At 44.5% G+C, this 16,908-nt stretch overlaps 1 protein-coding gene across 1 annotated transcript; it reads right to left on the bottom strand.

Annotated features, from left to right (window-relative positions):
- Positions 1 to 14,289: 14,289 nt before the first annotated feature.
- Positions 14,290 to 16,370, bottom strand: LOC109745586 (NAC domain-containing protein 58). The gene is made up of 3 exons (XM_020304712.4): positions 15,992 to 16,370; positions 15,596 to 15,906; positions 14,290 to 15,055 (listed from the first exon to the last, which is right to left on the bottom strand). The coding sequence occupies exons 1-3, from the start codon at positions 16,167 to 16,169 to the stop codon at positions 14,495 to 14,497; spliced, it is 1,050 nt and encodes a 349-aa protein (XP_020160301.1). The 5' UTR covers positions 16,170 to 16,370; the 3' UTR covers positions 14,290 to 14,494.
- Between the last annotated feature and the right edge of the window lie 538 nt (positions 16,371 to 16,908).

Here is a 16,908-nt window from a genome sequence, read left to right as displayed (position 1 = left end):
TTAAGAGGATATTCAAATATTGTTCATAGATAATGTTGATCATAAACCCACAATTCATCGGATCTCGACAAACACACCGCAAAAAGAATTACATCGAATAGATCTCCAAGAAGACCGAGGAGAACTTTGTATTGAGATCCAGAGAGAGAGAAGAAGCCATCTAGCTAATAACTATGGACCCGAAGGTCTGTGGTAAACTACTCACACATCATCGGAGAGGCTATGGTGTTGATGTAGGAGCCCTCCGTGATCGATTGCCCGCCCCCCCGGCGGAGCGCCGGAAAAGGCCCCAAGATGGGATCTCACGGGTACAGAAGGTTGTGGTGGTGGAAAGAGGGTTTCGTGGTGCTCTCGGACGTTTTCGGGGTATATGAGTATATATAGGCGAAAGAAGTCGGTTAGGGGAGCCACGAGGGTGGGGGCGCGCCTACCCCCCTGGGCGTGCCCTCCTTCCTCGTGGCCTCCTCGTTTCTTTCTTGACGTCCACTCCAAGTCTCCTCGATTGCGTTTGTTCCAAAAGTAACTCTCCCAAAGGTTTCATTCCGTTTGGACTCCGTTTGATAATGCTTTTCTGCGAAACACTGAAATAGGCAAACAAACGGCAATTTGCACTGGGCCTTTGGTTAGTAGGTTAGTCCCAAAAATAATATAGAAGTGTATAATAAAGCCATTAATAATCCAAAACACATAATATAATAGCATGGAACAATAAAAAATTATAGATACGTTGGAGACGTATCAGTGTCACATGTGGTTGGATGTTGCATATGGTGTCTAGCTTGTATTCGAAAGGCCGAAGTCGGTCTTTATCAAGATAAGGAAAGATATTTTTTACATGAACCACCATCCCGGGAGCACCTGAAAACAAATAGCTAGTCAGGGCACTGGCCGAGCCAATGACAAGCCCAGCACAGACATGCATCACGTGGTAGCCAACTAAAAAGCCACGATGGTGGCGAAGCAGCCCGCCTCCCACCAGGCTCTCAGGTCCTAGATGATAATGCTCACCACTCCAGCTGGATGTCTAGCTTGTATTGCTTCCAATTTGGTTAAATTGCATCTGCTTAGCTTACACACTATACCTTTGAATATGACACGCCTTCCTGTTTTTGGTACATACTAGTACATCTGTCTATTAACAATGTTCTTACATCAAACTAATGTTCTTGTGTATCCCTCATCAATCACTTATGATGAGGCAGTCACGCCAGTGGACTACTGTGATAAAAGATCCTCATTTAAAGAATGCAGCGTCAGCCTCCCCACATGATTCTCAAGAAACAGCAAGGCTAGATGAAGATAGTGAACGTAGCTCTATAGTTGATTACTGCATTTCCCCTACACTAGCATTGCAGGTGCTTGCTCTAACTTGGCAGCGTGATATGTGGTTGCATGTTGCATATGGTGTCTAGATTGTAATTCTTCTAATCTGGTTAAATTGCATGTGCTATTCTGCTTAGTTTAACTTCACGGTGTCTGCTACCTCTTGAGCACTGCGTTGGTTTTCCCTTGAAGAGGAAAGGATGATGCAGCAAAGTAGCGTAAGTATTTCCCTCAGTTTTTGAGAACCAAGGTATCAATCCAGTAGGAGACTACACGCAAGTTGCCTCGTACCTATACAAACAAATAAGAACCTTGCAACCAACGCGATAAAGGGGTTGTCAATCCCTTCACGGCCACTTGCAAAAGTGAGATCTAATAGAGATAATAAGATTAATATTTTTGGTATTTTTTATGATAAAGATTGAAAGTAAAGATTGCAAAGTAAAATAGATTGGAAACTTATATGATGGAAAATAGACCCGGGGGCCATAGGTTTCACTAGTGGCTTCTCTCAAGATAGCATAAGTATTACGGTGGGTGAACAAATTACTGTCGAGCAATTGATAGAAAAGTGCATAGTTATGAGAATATCTAGGCATGATCATGTATACAGGCATCATGTCCGCGACAAGTAGACCGAAACGATTCTGCATCTACTACTGTTACTCCACACATCGACCGCTATCCAGCATGCATCTAGAGTATTAAGTTCATAAGAACAGAGTAACGCATTAGGCAAGATGACATGATGTAGAGGGATAAACTCAAGCAATATGATATAAACCCCATCTTTTTATCCTCGATGGCAACAATACAGTGCTTGCCTTGCTGCCCCTGTTGTCACTGGGAAAGGACACCGCAAGATTGAACCCAAAGCTAGGCACTTCTCCCATTGCAAGAAACATCAATCTAGTAGGCCAAACCAAACTGATAATTCAAAGAGACTTGCAAAGATAACAAATCATACATAAAAGAATTAAGAGGATATTCAAATATTGTTCATAGATAATGTTGATCATAAACCCACAATTCATCGGATCTAGACAAACACACCGCAAAAAGAATTACATCGAATAGATCTCCAAGAAGACCGAGGAGAACTTTGTATTGAGATCCAAAGTGAGAGAAGAAGCCATCTAGCTAATAACTATGGACCCAAAGGTCTGTGGTAAACTACTCACACATCATCGGAGAGGCTATGGTGTTGATGTAGAATCCCTCCGTGATCGATTCCCCCCCCCCCCCCCCGGCGGAGCGCCGAAAAAGGCCCCAAGATGGGATCTCACGGGTATAGAAGGTTGTGGCAGTGGAAAGAGGGTTTCGTGGTGCTCTCGGATGTTTTCGGGGTATATGAGTATATATAGGCGAAAGAAGTCGGTTAGGGGAGCCACGAGGGGCCCATGAGGGTGGGGGTGCGCTTACCCCCCAGGGCGTGCCCTCCTTCCTCGTGGCCTCCTCGTTTCTTTCTTGACGTCCACTCCAAGTCTCCGTGATTGCGTTTGTTCCAAAAGTAACTCTCCCGAAGGTTTCATTCCGTTTGGACTCCGTTTGATAATCCTTTTCTGCGAAACACCGAAATAGGCAAAAAACAGCAATTTGCAGTGGGCCTTTGGTTAGTAGGTTAGTCCCAAAAATAATATAGAAGTGTATAATAAAGCCCATTAATAATCCAAAACAGATAATATAATAGCATGGAACAATAAAAAATTATAGATACGTTGGAGACGTATCAGTGTCACATGTGGTTGGATGTTGCATATGGTGTCTAGCTTGTATTCGAAAGGCCGAAGTCGGTCTTTATCAAGATAAGGAAAGATATTTTTACATGAACCACCATCCCGGGAGCACCAGAAGACAAATAGCTAGTCAGGGCTAATAATGTTCTTACATCAAACTAATGGTCTTGTGTATCCCTCATCAATCACTTATGATGAGGCAGTTAGGCCAGTGGACTACTGTGATAAAAGATCCTCATTTAAAGAATGCAGCGTCAGCCTCCCCACATGATTATCAAGAAACAGCAAGGCTAGATGAAGATAGTGAACGTAACTCTATAGTTGATTACCGCATTTCCCCCACACTAGCATCGCAGGTGCTTGCTCTAACTTGGCAGCGTGATATGTGGTTGCATGTTGCATATGGTGTCTAGATTGTAATTCTTCTAATCTGGTTAAATTGCATCTGCTATTCTGCTTAGTTTATACATTATACCTGTTAACGTGACATGCCTTCCTGTTTTTAGTACATAGTACATCTGTCTATTAAGCATGTCCTTACATAAAACTATTTTTTGTATGCCGCATAAATCAATATGACGAGACACCTTCAGTATATGCAGTGTGATATTAGTTGCATCTTTCATATGATTTATATCATGTGCTGCTTCTAATTTGTTGAAATGTCATTTATGATGGGACGCTTTTAACTTGGCAGAGTCATATTGGTTGCATCTTTCATGTGGTGTCTAGCTTGCATTGCTTCTTATTTGTTGAAATGGTTTCTGCTTAGTTTACACAAACAGTTGTGAATATGCCATGTTGTCCTGTTTTTCGTATTATTCCATCCTGGAATCATGTGTTTGCCTTACATCAAAGTAGTGATTGTCAGTATCATGCACGAATGAGTTCTAAAGAGTGAATTTTATTGCTTTTTCTTGTCGGTTTTACTTGACAATTCAAAATCAATAAAGTGGAAGGAAGTTAGCAAGGCAGCGGATGAAGGTGCTCCTTCCAAACGGAGGGCCTCTACAGATTCTACTCCTCCATCCCCCCAAGACGATTTCAAAGACAACACATGCATAGACACTCAACGTAGTTGTGTTGGTGATGAGCACGTCTCCCCTAGTGCACCATCACAGGTGCTCCCTCTAACTTGGCACTGTTATATGTGGTTGCATGTTATGTATGATGTCTAGCTTATATTACTTCTAATTTTGTTGAATTTCATCTGCTTACTTTACACATTATACTTGTGACTAAGACACATGTTCCTCTTTATAGAACATACAATATATGTCTATCACACCATGTTCTTACATCAGAGTACTACTGTTGTGTAACCTGCAACAATCACTTATCATAAGACATGTTTGACATGGGAGTGTGATATAGGTTACATCTCGCATTCTTTTCTAGCTTGTACTACTTCTAATTTGTTGAAATGGCACTTATGACGAGACAGTTTTAACTTGGTAGAGTGATATTCGTTGCATCTTTCATATGGTGTCTAGCTCTCATTGCTTCTAATTTGTTGAAATTCCTTCTGCTTAGTTTACACATCATAGTTGTGAATATGCAATGCTGTCCTTTTTTCTTACACATTCAATCGTCCTATCATGCGGTCGCCTTACATTAAAGTAGTGCTCGTCAGCATCCTGCATCAGTGAGTTCTGAAAAATGAATTTTTATTCATTTTTCTTGTGGGTTTGACTTGACAAGGCAATACAATTAAGAAAGAGGAAGGAAAAAATAAGGCAGGGACTGATGGCGGTCTTCCGGCGAAACCGGCATCCGAGGTGCTTTCTCTAGCTTGGGAGTGTGATATTGTTAACTTGGCAGAGCGATATTTGTAGCATCTTTCATATGGTGTCTACCTTCCATTGCATTGCTTCTAATTTAGTGAAATGTCTTCTGCTTAGTTTACACATCACAATTCTGGTTATCTCATGCCGTCCTGTTTTTCGTACATATTACATCCTCCTATCATGTAGTTGTCTAACATCAAAGTTCAGTTCGTCTGTATCACGCATCAATTTGTTCTGAAGAACTAAATTGTTATTTGTTTTTCTTGTTGGCTTGACTTAACATGGCACAGATAAAGAGGAAGCAACACAGAACGACAGGGAAAGGAAAGCGGAAGAATCCTGCAGATTCTGCTGGTACCGACAGGGTATCCCGTGCTACACGAGCTGTAGAACAAGCCAAACAGAAACAAATAGCTGTCACCAAGCAAGCAGAGACAACCCTAGTTGTTGCAACACCTTCCAAAGTACCACCAGCTTCACGATTTACTCATTGGTCAACTCAGCTAATAGCACGTTCCCAAGCTCCCTTGCCACCTGACACTACTTCCGAAGCACTCTTGACACAAGATGAGTTGGCAAGATCAGATGAACTTTATGAGCTTCAACAGCAAGAAGGTAGTTGCTGGAGTCAAGTTACAGTTGCATGCTTCTTTATATGTAGTCTCACAGTTTCATGTACACTAACACTTCCTATGTTCGTTGTTGGACTAGCACCTAGGTGCAAGAGGAAACAAACATCAGGGATAATGCTCGATAGGTTAACTAAATCTAGAGAAGGAAGAATGGAGATCCGTTTTGAGGCAGGTTTAAAAAGGCCACGTGATGCTACAGAGTCAGCCAAGTTAGTATCAGAGGCAGCGGTTGCCGTTAGCTGTCATGTACGTATCCTCCCAACATGGATTCAGTATAGGAATGACAAAGACGAAACCCAGTTCAACACCTTCCTCGACCATTTTTCTGTAAGTATGGTTATGTATGGAAACTAGTAATATTGTCTTGCTCTGTCCAATACTTTCTAGGTTGCTGATAATGAGACTCCCATAATTTTCAACAGATGACATTCAAGTTGGATAGCCAAGATGATGCAACCAGACAAGCTTGCACCCATGTTTTCAAGTCTGCTCTGTGACAGTATCAGTATAACTTGAGGAAAACTCACTTTGAAGGCAAGGCTAACAGTGAACTTGCCCAAACATCTCTAGTGGAAAATATATCGGATGAAGACTGGAGAGGCCTCGTTAAACACTAGTCTGATCCGAAGTACCAGGTACATTATATATATGTGATCAGATCACATGTTGAAGTCCTATTTACGCATGTGCCACACAAATCTATCTTCTTGTAGGTGAATTGTTCAAAGAACAAGGCCAACCGTACGAAAGTGAAATTCCAATAGACGACAGGATCTCGTAGCTATATTGCACACTGCGAGGCTCTTGTAATTAGCTGTTGTTTCACTCTTTTCGTTGTACCATATTATCAGATCTATATTGACTTGTTCCAAATGCAGAGGAAAGCCCGCAAGGACCAAAAAGTACCTGAACCAAATGATGTGGAAATCTTCAAGGACTGTCACACCAGCAAGACGAAGGGCATGACTACACCAGTCAAAGTCGTTGTTGTAAGTCCTTAATCCTCATGCCTTTTAACTACTACTTACTCTGACTTGTGCCTTGAACTGCATGGTTTGCAGCCAATGTCTATTACTTTTCAATTTTATACAAAATTGTCTTAGCGTATCATTGCACCTTACAAGGTTTAAAAGAGAGGAGTGATGTTCCTTTGATCTTGACCTGTAATCTAGTTCCGTGCTGGACTTGCCCACACAACGTTACAATTGCCTGTTTGTCTGTTCTCAGTTGTTTTGTGATATGAATGATGTCACACTATGCTTACCGTATTATAAACTTTGTCTCTTTATCCTTAGCTGTCAATACAATGTGAAGAAATAGACAATACATTAGCCATGCTACATGGTCATATGTTTGGAACCTGGTTTTATTATGTACTTTGCAGTAAAATACAACTAATATTTTACATGGGTTCACTAGAATAAGTTCTTAGACCAAAGCTATTTTGTTTGGTTTTGCTGCCTCCTTAATATCTTCTGTTCTGGTACTACTAATGTAAAAACTCAACTTTTCAGCAAGCTGGAAAAAAAAGGTGGCGAGGCAACTATAACCGCAATGTCAGCTCTTGCTTCAGTGGGTCAGTACTGTCCACTAACAGTGCCAAAAGCACGTTCCTGCGTAATACTGGGTTGGTTGTTAAGGCAATCTCGTCCAAACTGCCTCATGATCAAGATATGCAAGCTCAAAACAATGTTATATCTGCGCTCCAGACACAAGTCTGTTCCCTAACAGAGACCCTTTGTGAAATAAGGACAGACATTGTTCGATGTCGCCAAGATATGCATGGTTTTGAAACGAGACTATCAGATATTTGTTATGTTGTTCAGGAGCCTAGAAGAAATGAAGGCGAAGGTTATGGTGCTCCATCGGACAATACAGCATGAAAACATAACACTCAGGTCAAATGAACTGAGCTTCTAAACTTCTGGTGGTGCATTTATCTGCCAAACTGTTAACTTTTATGCCAACCTTCCTTTTGTTTTATAGTTGTAATTTGTTTTGTTGCGATATAAAATTTGTTCTTAACGTCCAGCCACCGGTTAAAGAAAACAGCAAGCCATTTTTGTATAGTGTAGGGTGTTCCCTATATTTGCACTGGTGGCGATCTATGATGCCAAGTGGATGTAATCTGTGCAATCGCCTTAATAGCCTAGCGTCAGTTTCAGGCAATTTATTTCCTAGTCTTCTTTTTCCCTGGTTTGCTAGTGGCCGCAACAACCATGGGCCATATACGGACCGTGGTAACCTTAACCCTGCTACGGGCCGTAGGATCCATGGGCCTCCTACGGACCGTCTTTAAATGGGCCTCCAACACAGTCGTAGAATCGGTGGGCCTCGGGCCATCGAATAAATGGGTCTACATGGGCCGTAAACGGGTGTAATTGGTATCGGCCCAGCACGGTAACAAGCCGTTAACAGGCCGGAGGACAACAAAGGCTTAATTCTGTCACAGGCATAATGGGTCGTTAATGGGCCAGAATATAGGACGGGCTGGAAACGGCGCAATGGGTTAACATGCCAGAAACGGGCCAACTCTTGCCACGGGTCGAATTTGGCCCATTAGGGGAACAGGCCAGTAATAGGCCAGAAGTAATCGAGGGCCGGAAAGGAGCCCAAGAACGTATGAGCCGTCAGTAGGCTGAAAGCTAACACGGGCTGGAAACGGCCCATGTGAATCATGGGCCGTTAACGGGTACAAAGAAATTTACTGTTCATTATGGGCTAGAGTAACCGTGGGACTCTAAAGGGCCTAAAGATACGAAGGTGTCATATGGGCCGAAAGACATCGTGGGCCATACATGGGCCGAAAGTGAAATGGGCTGGTGTTATATTCGACAGACCACATTACGTTGTTGGGCCGATTTCGTGTAGGCCCTGATGGGCCGTAAAATGGGCTATTTGTGAAGAGACCGTTAACACGCTTTTCATGGGCCAACCCGCTATCTTTTGACCAAGTCAAACGGGTCGCCTTTGTAAGCTAAATGGTCCAGTGCTGGGCCGTCGCACGTGTCGACATATCATAGGAGCCTATCTGGCCCACTGGCGAGATGACACGTGTTTCCTCCGGCCAATCGAAATTTTACACGTGGTAATTTCCCATTTGTCCAGGCTGTTAACGGGTTATCGGATCCAAAACTGGACCCGATAGCTTAACGGTGTCTCATTACGGTGAATGCCATGTGTCGGTCACCTTTGACGAAAGCACTTCTATGAAGCGCGATTTATCGTCATGGAAGTGGATACTTCCGTGATGATAATTTTGGCAATGTCATGGAACACTTCTACGACAGCACAAGTATGACTATCCTGATTCTGTCATAAAATTGTCATGGATGTACATGCATGAAAGAAAACGTGACCTACTGTGACAAACACGTATCATCACGGAAGTGTATTTTTTTGTAGTGATGACCGAGGTGGTAAACTGTGGAGGGGGGCACCGCACACGGCTAAGAAACAACTGTTGTGTCTTTGGGGTGACCGGCCCAAGGGGGGCGCGCCATGAGTAGGATTTGGCCCCCTCCTTCCATCTAACGAAGAGGGGAAAGGGGAAAGGTGGGAGAGGGAGAGGGAAAGGGGGGCCGCGCCCCCACCCCTTGTCTGATTCGGATTGGGCTTGGGGGCGCCACCTCCTGTGGCAGCCTCCCTCTCTCCACTATGGCCAAATAGGCCCATTAACTTTCCCGGGGGGTTCCGGTAACCTCCCGGTACTCCGGAAAATCCCCAATCTTCTTCGAAACCATTCTGGTGTCCATATATAACCTTCCAATATATCAATCTTTACCTCTCGACCATTTCGAGACTCCTCGTCATGTCCGTGATCTCATCCGGGACTCGGAACAAACTTCTATCACCAAAACACATAACTCATAATGCAAATCGTCATCGAACGTTAAGCGCGCGGACCCTACGGGTTCAAGAACTATGTAGACATGACCGAGACACATCTCCGGTCAATAACCAACAGCAGAACCTGGATGCTCATATTGGCTTCTACATATTCTACGAAGATCTTTATCGGTCAAACCGCATAACAACATACGTTATTCCCTTTTGTCATTGGTATGTTGCTTGCCCGAGATTCGACCGTCGGTATCATCATACGTAGTTCAATCTCGTTACCGGCAAGTCTCTTTACTCGTTCCGTAATGCATCATCCCGTAACTAACTCATTAGTCACATTGCTTGCAAGGCTTATAGTGATGTGCATTACCGAGAGGGCCCAGAGATACCTCTGCGATACACGGAGTGACAAATCCTAATCTGGATCTATGCCAACTCAACAAACACCTTCGGAGACACCTATAGAGCATCTTTATAATCACCCAGTTATGTTGTGACGTTTGACAGCACACAAGGTGTTCCTCCGGTATTCGGGAGTTGCATAATCTCATAGTCACAGTAACATGTATAAGTCATGAAGAAAGCAATAGCAGTAAAACTAAACGATCATAATGCTAAGCTAACGGATGGGTCTTGTCCATCACATTGTTCTCTAATGATGTGATCTCGTTCATCAAATGACAACACATGTCTATGGTTAGGAAACTTAACCATCTTTGACTAACGAGCTAGTCAAGTAGAGGCATACTAGGGACACTCTGTTTGTCTATGTATTCACACATGTACTAAATTTCCGACTAATACAATTCTAGCATGAATAATAAACATTTATCATGATATAAGGAAATATAAATAACAACTTTATTATTGCCTCTAGGGCATATTTCCATCATTGGACTGGTTTAGATTTCTTGTGGTTCAGTTTAGGTTAGATGGCATAACCTCATATCATCTTATATGTTACTAGATCTTAGGATTGAAAGCAGTAGCATGGCAGTTCTTGTTATATGTAATGTACTCATACCATCTTATATGTTAATTTTAGTTACTAAGCCTGCATATTCTGTTTTTCTTGCTCATACTGCTTTAGGAAAATAGCGCCCAACACCACCACCACCATGCCAACAGTGCAAGTCAAGGTGTGCAAGCAGCCTTGCAACTGGCACGCTGTTCGGCATCTATTTCCGGCCGAGTTCTCTTCATGCGGCGGTAACAAATTATATGAAACTTGTAACAACTATTTTGTTTTGAGTGTTATTGGCATTAATGTATTGTGTCATTTTTTACACAGATCGTCCCATGCAATGTCCGTTTCCTTGCCCACATGGGTATCACTGGTGGTGAGTTGATCAGCTTCTCCTTCAGAGTAGAAAGACCCAAGCTGGTTGTCATTTATGTCAACACGGAGGAAGGTGATGAGGACCAACTTGATGAAGCCATCTATGCTCAAAGAATGAGGCTGAGCGAGGAGGAGTGTGCAACCTGTGGGACATAATTCCGCCACATGCTGACTTTGTCGGGGTGCCATTCGTGACCCGCCAGACAAGTACCATGGTTGATCGGCTTGTCATGGTATGTTATACTTTAGTAATTTGATGATATGCTTTATTGTTATACTTACAAATGCAAATTATCTGATGATATGCTTAGTGAACCCAATGATATGCTTAGTGTAGAGTCTGATGAAATGCTTATTGGTGTAGAATCCAAGGAACTGTTAATAGTGTAGATAATCCATACTTATTAGTAGAATTCATGCTTAGTAGAAATGTAGTACTGTGCCTTTTGATAGTGTAGAAATCTATACTTAGTACAAATATATTTGCAAGAGTATGTGCGAGGCTCCTTATTAATTGATATGTTTTTCTTATTCAGAAATTGCCAAAGAGCCTATCTGTTGGTTGTGGTATCGGACCTGATGAAGAAGGCTCAACTGGAATACGCCTTACCGCAAGAGGCTCCGTCACCACCTGTGCGTACGGCTTGGACATGGACGGTCGCACACACTTAAGCTTGGTTGGGTGGAAGAGCTTCCTCGTTGGCAAAAATCTTCGTGTTAGATAGGCCATCCTAATTACTATCAGGAACACCCACCGCCAAGGCTTGAGGATGATGATCCTCGTCGATATCATCTAGAACTATATATGTGTGTGGTTGTATGACTACCTAGTAGACTGCTATATATGTGTGGCTGTATGGCTACCTAGTACTGCTTATCATATATGCTACTGTATGAACCATATCTGTGTGGGAGGATGCATGTTGACTATATATGAGTACCTATAATGCTTAATGTTATTGTATGACTACTGTATGACTATATATGAATATCTGATATTGTGGTTAATGATATTGAAACGGGTACTATTCTACATCAATAGAAAGTAGAAAAAAATGTTGAAAGATACAGCAGCAGCGCGGGGACAGGACAAGCGCTACAGCTACTTACTATTATCAGTAGCGCTGGTTTCACTCGAGCGCTACTGCGAACTAGGCATATCAGTAGCGCTGGAAAAACAGCTACTGCTACCAGTTAGCTGTAGCGCCTTAGTGGTAGCGCTTGTACAAGCGCTACTGATAGCTCTAATTCCAGCGCTACTACTAGGGTTTTCCCTAGTAGTGTGAAACTCCATGCCAACGGCCTACCCAGAGACAACCACATCAATAAAATGAAACATGCATAACTTTGTCAGTGAACTTCGATTTCGATGATTTTGGGCTCTTTTTCAAACTATGGACGATCATAAGGTCATCACATAGAGAACCACCAAAGATAAACAATAACTAATGATGGAAAACATGCAAAGGTTTGAGCCCTTTACATACGACTTGATCAAGCTAATCGCCTGAAAGCCCCTTTTGATTGCACAACTATCAAACCTATAATCCGGTCTCCCACCAAGCACCATGAGACTGGTAAAACTAGGAAACCTAGCTGATTTATACCTTTTCCTTGTGCATTCTACTTGAGCTTGATGATAACGTTAATGCTTGCCTTAAGTTGAAATCCTTTTCTTGGCCATAATCACTAGGTGAAGATTCTTCAGTTGCTTCCACATATTGCAATGAGGGAAGTCTTCACTTAAGAACATATTCACATGTACATTATCACGATGTGGACTGCAAGCTTCAAAGAATATAACCTCCAGATGCTCATATTGCACTTGCACTTCTCGATGACCATCACCACTTGATGTCATCTTCACATAGACTAATTGAAATGTTTGTTCTCATAGAAGCCCATGATAAACATAACCCACATAGACATAAAAAACACATGGTATGGGTTAGTTCACAAAACAAAATTCACAATTACTTATCATATCCTAGATCACTTGTCCCACACGATACATTATTTGCACTTATATGTTCACCATCTAGATACAATGCTTGTGTGTTCACCATCTAAATACAATCTTCGACCTTCATCTTGGTCAATCAACATCTTTACTTCATGCCTGTCTAGGCTTCTTGAAAGTCACAATGAACTCTTCATTTCACTTCATTGTTTCAAGACTGGATAACCGAAGACTCTTTCATGAGCATATCAAGTTTCACCACGAACATCATATTGGTCACCACTTGCTCCTCTAAATGCACCCTCACAATCTCTTGAGAGGCACAATAAATTCTTCACAAACCCAAGGCATGAGCTCATTATGATCTTGTCTTGAAACCATAACTTGAATTCCTCTCTTTAATTACTCTCTCAAGTCCTTGATCCTTATAAGCCCAAATATGTCAACCTTTGAGATTTTCCAAGAATTTCACCTTGAGAATATTTGGTTAGACATTGAAATTAATTTTGGTGGCTTCAAGAGATATCTCCAAAGACCAACTAGTATCCACATTAGAGATGAGACCCTGAGAGCAAAATTTTAGGCCTCGTGGGCACTGAGGCCAGAGACCCCGTGTGCATGGGGTATCCATAGAGTTCAACACTTAACCCCGTGTGCATGGTGGCCCATGCACACGGGGTGTCCAGAGAGAATTCCTCGGACCCTGTGGGCACGGGGTAACCAAAGGGGGATACCATGAGGTTTTATTTTTTAGCCTTTCGATGGATTCTTCCCAAATCAACCCAATATACTTCATGCATCATTCTGGAACATATCTTCACAAAAATCTCAATGCACTTGACGCTCCATAGGAATTGTCATTCAATACCAAAGTTTAGAGCATATGTATCTTCATGTTTATGCTATTCATCCTTGAATCCATTCAATATCCTTAAGGCACCACCTATGGATTCCTCCAAATATATTGGGGAAGAAAGCCCGCCACGCCTCGTTGTGCCGGCGTCCGGTTGAAGCCCGCCATCATTCTCGACAGACCAAAAATGGCAAAGGAATCATATACTCACTAGAGACAATTTAAGTAAGAGATAACATGTTGAAGATTTGACATGTTTATTCTGTGATGAACATAACTCTGTCTAACACCTTTTGTTTGCTTGCATTGTTGCCCGTGTTGTTAGTGATGTGATTGTTGAGATCTTTCAGTTTCCCCTTCCCAATTCTATGGATAATCTTTGTGCTATGTGGCTTAAATTTAAGATGGTTGTTCCTAATTTGTCATGCGTTGTTGCCTTGTCAAGCTTATGGACTGTGCTTAATGAAATGCATTTTCATGCTCCAGTTCTTTTTGCAAGGGTTAGCGCTCTGCTGCGCCAATGGATGATCATGCACGACGACTCTCAATATGTGTTGCTTCAAAGATGGCACTTCATTCTGGATCGGCGAAGAGGAGAGCTCCATGTCAACCCATCGTTGGATTTGCAAGATGCCATTCTAGCTAAATTTGTAATGTCGATGATTGCCCCCTGTTGTTTGGCTTGTAGGCTCTATTTGTTGCTTAAAATACCAGAAAACTTGTCAATTTGGCCCTGCTACTTATCTTGTCTCGAGAATTGGGAACAATATTTTGTGCTTGTGTGCCTCACTTGTAATAAAATGGGGCGGGACCGCGGGAGAAACCCTTTCTTTCCAATAAATGGCATAGAAATGCTATGATCACCACTAGGATTTGGTGATGGAGAATATAAGTCTGGGGGCCTTGGTTGCTTTGAGATTTGCAAAGCCACGTGTCATCTGATCGATGGGGTTTACTGAGATGAAGCATACAACCAGGTCGTATATGCTGAAGATCCAGAAGAAGGGCCGTGAAGAGCAGCTTAGAACTGAGGAAGCATGTGATCGTTGAGGCCGCCCAGCACGGACGCCACGGCCTGCCAGCCATTCGCCGACTGCGGCGGCGCGTCGAAGCACGACCCGTTGAGCTTCTTGGCCGGCGGCTGGTGCGTGGCGCGTTCTTCCGGGCTCGCCGCCTTGCGTTTCCCCGAGCTCCCGCCGCTGGCGTCCGGCGACGAGGACGACGGCGCGTAGTACGACGGCTCCACTACGTGCCTGCTGTCGCCGACGGGGAGGAGCTGGTTCAGGGCGGGATGGACGGCGAGGTGGTGGGTGGCGCCGTGCTCGACGTCGATGTCCAAGATCTGCGCGAACTGGTAGTCGTCGAACAGCTCGGAGAAGGACGGGAACGTCGGGAGCCTCCCGGCGAGAGACTGCTGGTGGTGCTGCTGCCTTATCATGGGTCTGCAGATGGCGTTGGTGAAGGCGCCGCCGCTGGAGAGGTCGTCGTGGTCGGCCATGTGGTCGTAGTCGGCGAGCGGCGGCACCATCGGCGACGCGAGGCCTGTCTTCTTGTAAATCCGGCACAGCACCCAGTCATCCAGCTGCACACATGTGAACAACATATATCAATATCGGTGCCGGTACCGCCATGCCTATCGCTGTCGAAAGCTACGAATCATGGCTGCCACTAGCTATTCCAGTAATCCAACTGCACGCCATGCCACTAGCTAGCTACCCATCAATCTCGAAGCTGTTCTCTTCTCCAATCAAAGCAGAGGAAAACAAATTAAGCATCTCTCGTGCTCACTCACAAGGTATCATTCATCGAAGTACAGCTCGATCGATGTGATATGATACTATTAATCACAGTCATCTCAGGTTAAGAGGGCAATTCGATCATTAAATAAAGATGGATGCATTTCTAGCGATCAACGCTGCAACGGCACGGCCGGTGCAACCGTGCAACAAAGCAAACGCGTGGGCCGTGGCGCGAAGAGGATCAGGATAGCATGCATGCCAGCCGCATGACACTGTTGAACACGGGCATGGCCGACGCCGGTAACGAAACGATAGAGAGCGACAGTCCATGCTCGATCGACGAATTAATCGAAGCAAGTGGGATGGACGTCACGGTCACGTACCCTCATGGAGACGTTGCGGAACTTGATGGGCTTGTAGGTGTTGACGGCGGCGGCGAGGGGGTCGGCGGCGAGGCGGTACTCGTGCATGATCCAGGCCGTCTTGGTGCCCTTGGGCGGGCGGCCCGTGTAGAAGACGAGCGCCTTCTTGACGCCGACGCCCTGGCCGGTGGCGGCGTCGTGGATGGGTTTGTCGGTGCCGGTGGCCTTCCAGTAGCCGGACCCGGCGGCGCGGTTGGGGCGGATGCCGTTGGGGTACTTACGGTCCCGCGGGCTGAAGAAGTACCACTCACAGTCGCCGTACACCGCCTGGGCTGCAGTTCCATCATCAGAGTCAACCATGGTGAGCAGAGCAGGGACTACATACAGCGGTGATCGGTTGATTGGTTAAGAACGTACAGGGGAGGTCCCATGGATCGAACTTGTAGATGTCGACGTCGGCGATGATGGGGACGGGGCACGGCGCGGCGGCGGCGCGGTTGCGGAGGTAGTGCAGGATGAGCTCCTCGTCCGTCGGGTGGAACCGGAACCCCGCCGGCAGCGACGTCGCCGCCCCCTGCCCCTGCGCCATCGCCATGATCGATCGACCACCCGGTCGATGTGCACGTCAACCAATCAAGCTCGCTCTCTCTCTCTCACACACACGATCAGAAGAAGGGAGAAGCTCACACACACACTGGATCAGAACCAGAGCAGAATCTATCATGGGGATCGAGTCGGATGGACGGAGCGGGGGTGTGCTTATATGGTCCAAGGTTCGTTATTCCTCCCGTCCGGCGTCCGGCGTGACGTGTGGCGTCAGCGAGCGGAGCTGGAGCGTGCGTGCGTGCGCCCGGCCCGTTTGCGTCCATGAGCTGTGATCCCACTCCTACCCGCCGCCCTCATTGCTCATCAATCTCATGTGATATCTCTGCCTCTTAAAAATCTAGCGGGCATTGTCAAGAAAAGAAAAATCTAGTATACGGCCTTTTTTTTTGTTTAACATCAGTACAGACACAAGCGCTCATATACACGCCATAAACTCATCCCTATGAACACACACACACTCCCACTGAATGTGCATCGCCGGAAATCCTGAAATAAATCCAGGAATAAATGCGAGCATCAGGATTTGAACCCTGGTGGGCTGGGGGTACCACAGTCCCTCTAACCATCCAACTATAGGTTGGTTCGCTGCCCTTTTTTGTTGATGAAGTCGCTCATGTGATATCTTCGCCTCTTAAAAATATAGCATGCATTCTCTCAAGAAAATGCTACACTTACGTAATGTTTATTACGTATCTTACTTATGAGCTGATTTGGCAGATTTTTATTGG

Source organism: Aegilops tauschii, chromosome 2 (assembly GCF_002575655.3).
Source record: "Aegilops tauschii subsp. strangulata cultivar AL8/78 chromosome 2, Aet v6.0, whole genome shotgun sequence".
NCBI classification, from domain to species: Eukaryota; Viridiplantae; Streptophyta; class Magnoliopsida; order Poales; family Poaceae; genus Aegilops; species Aegilops tauschii.
The sequence above is the reverse complement of the archived record's forward strand: the minus strand, read 5'-3'. Positions and strand labels throughout refer to the sequence as shown.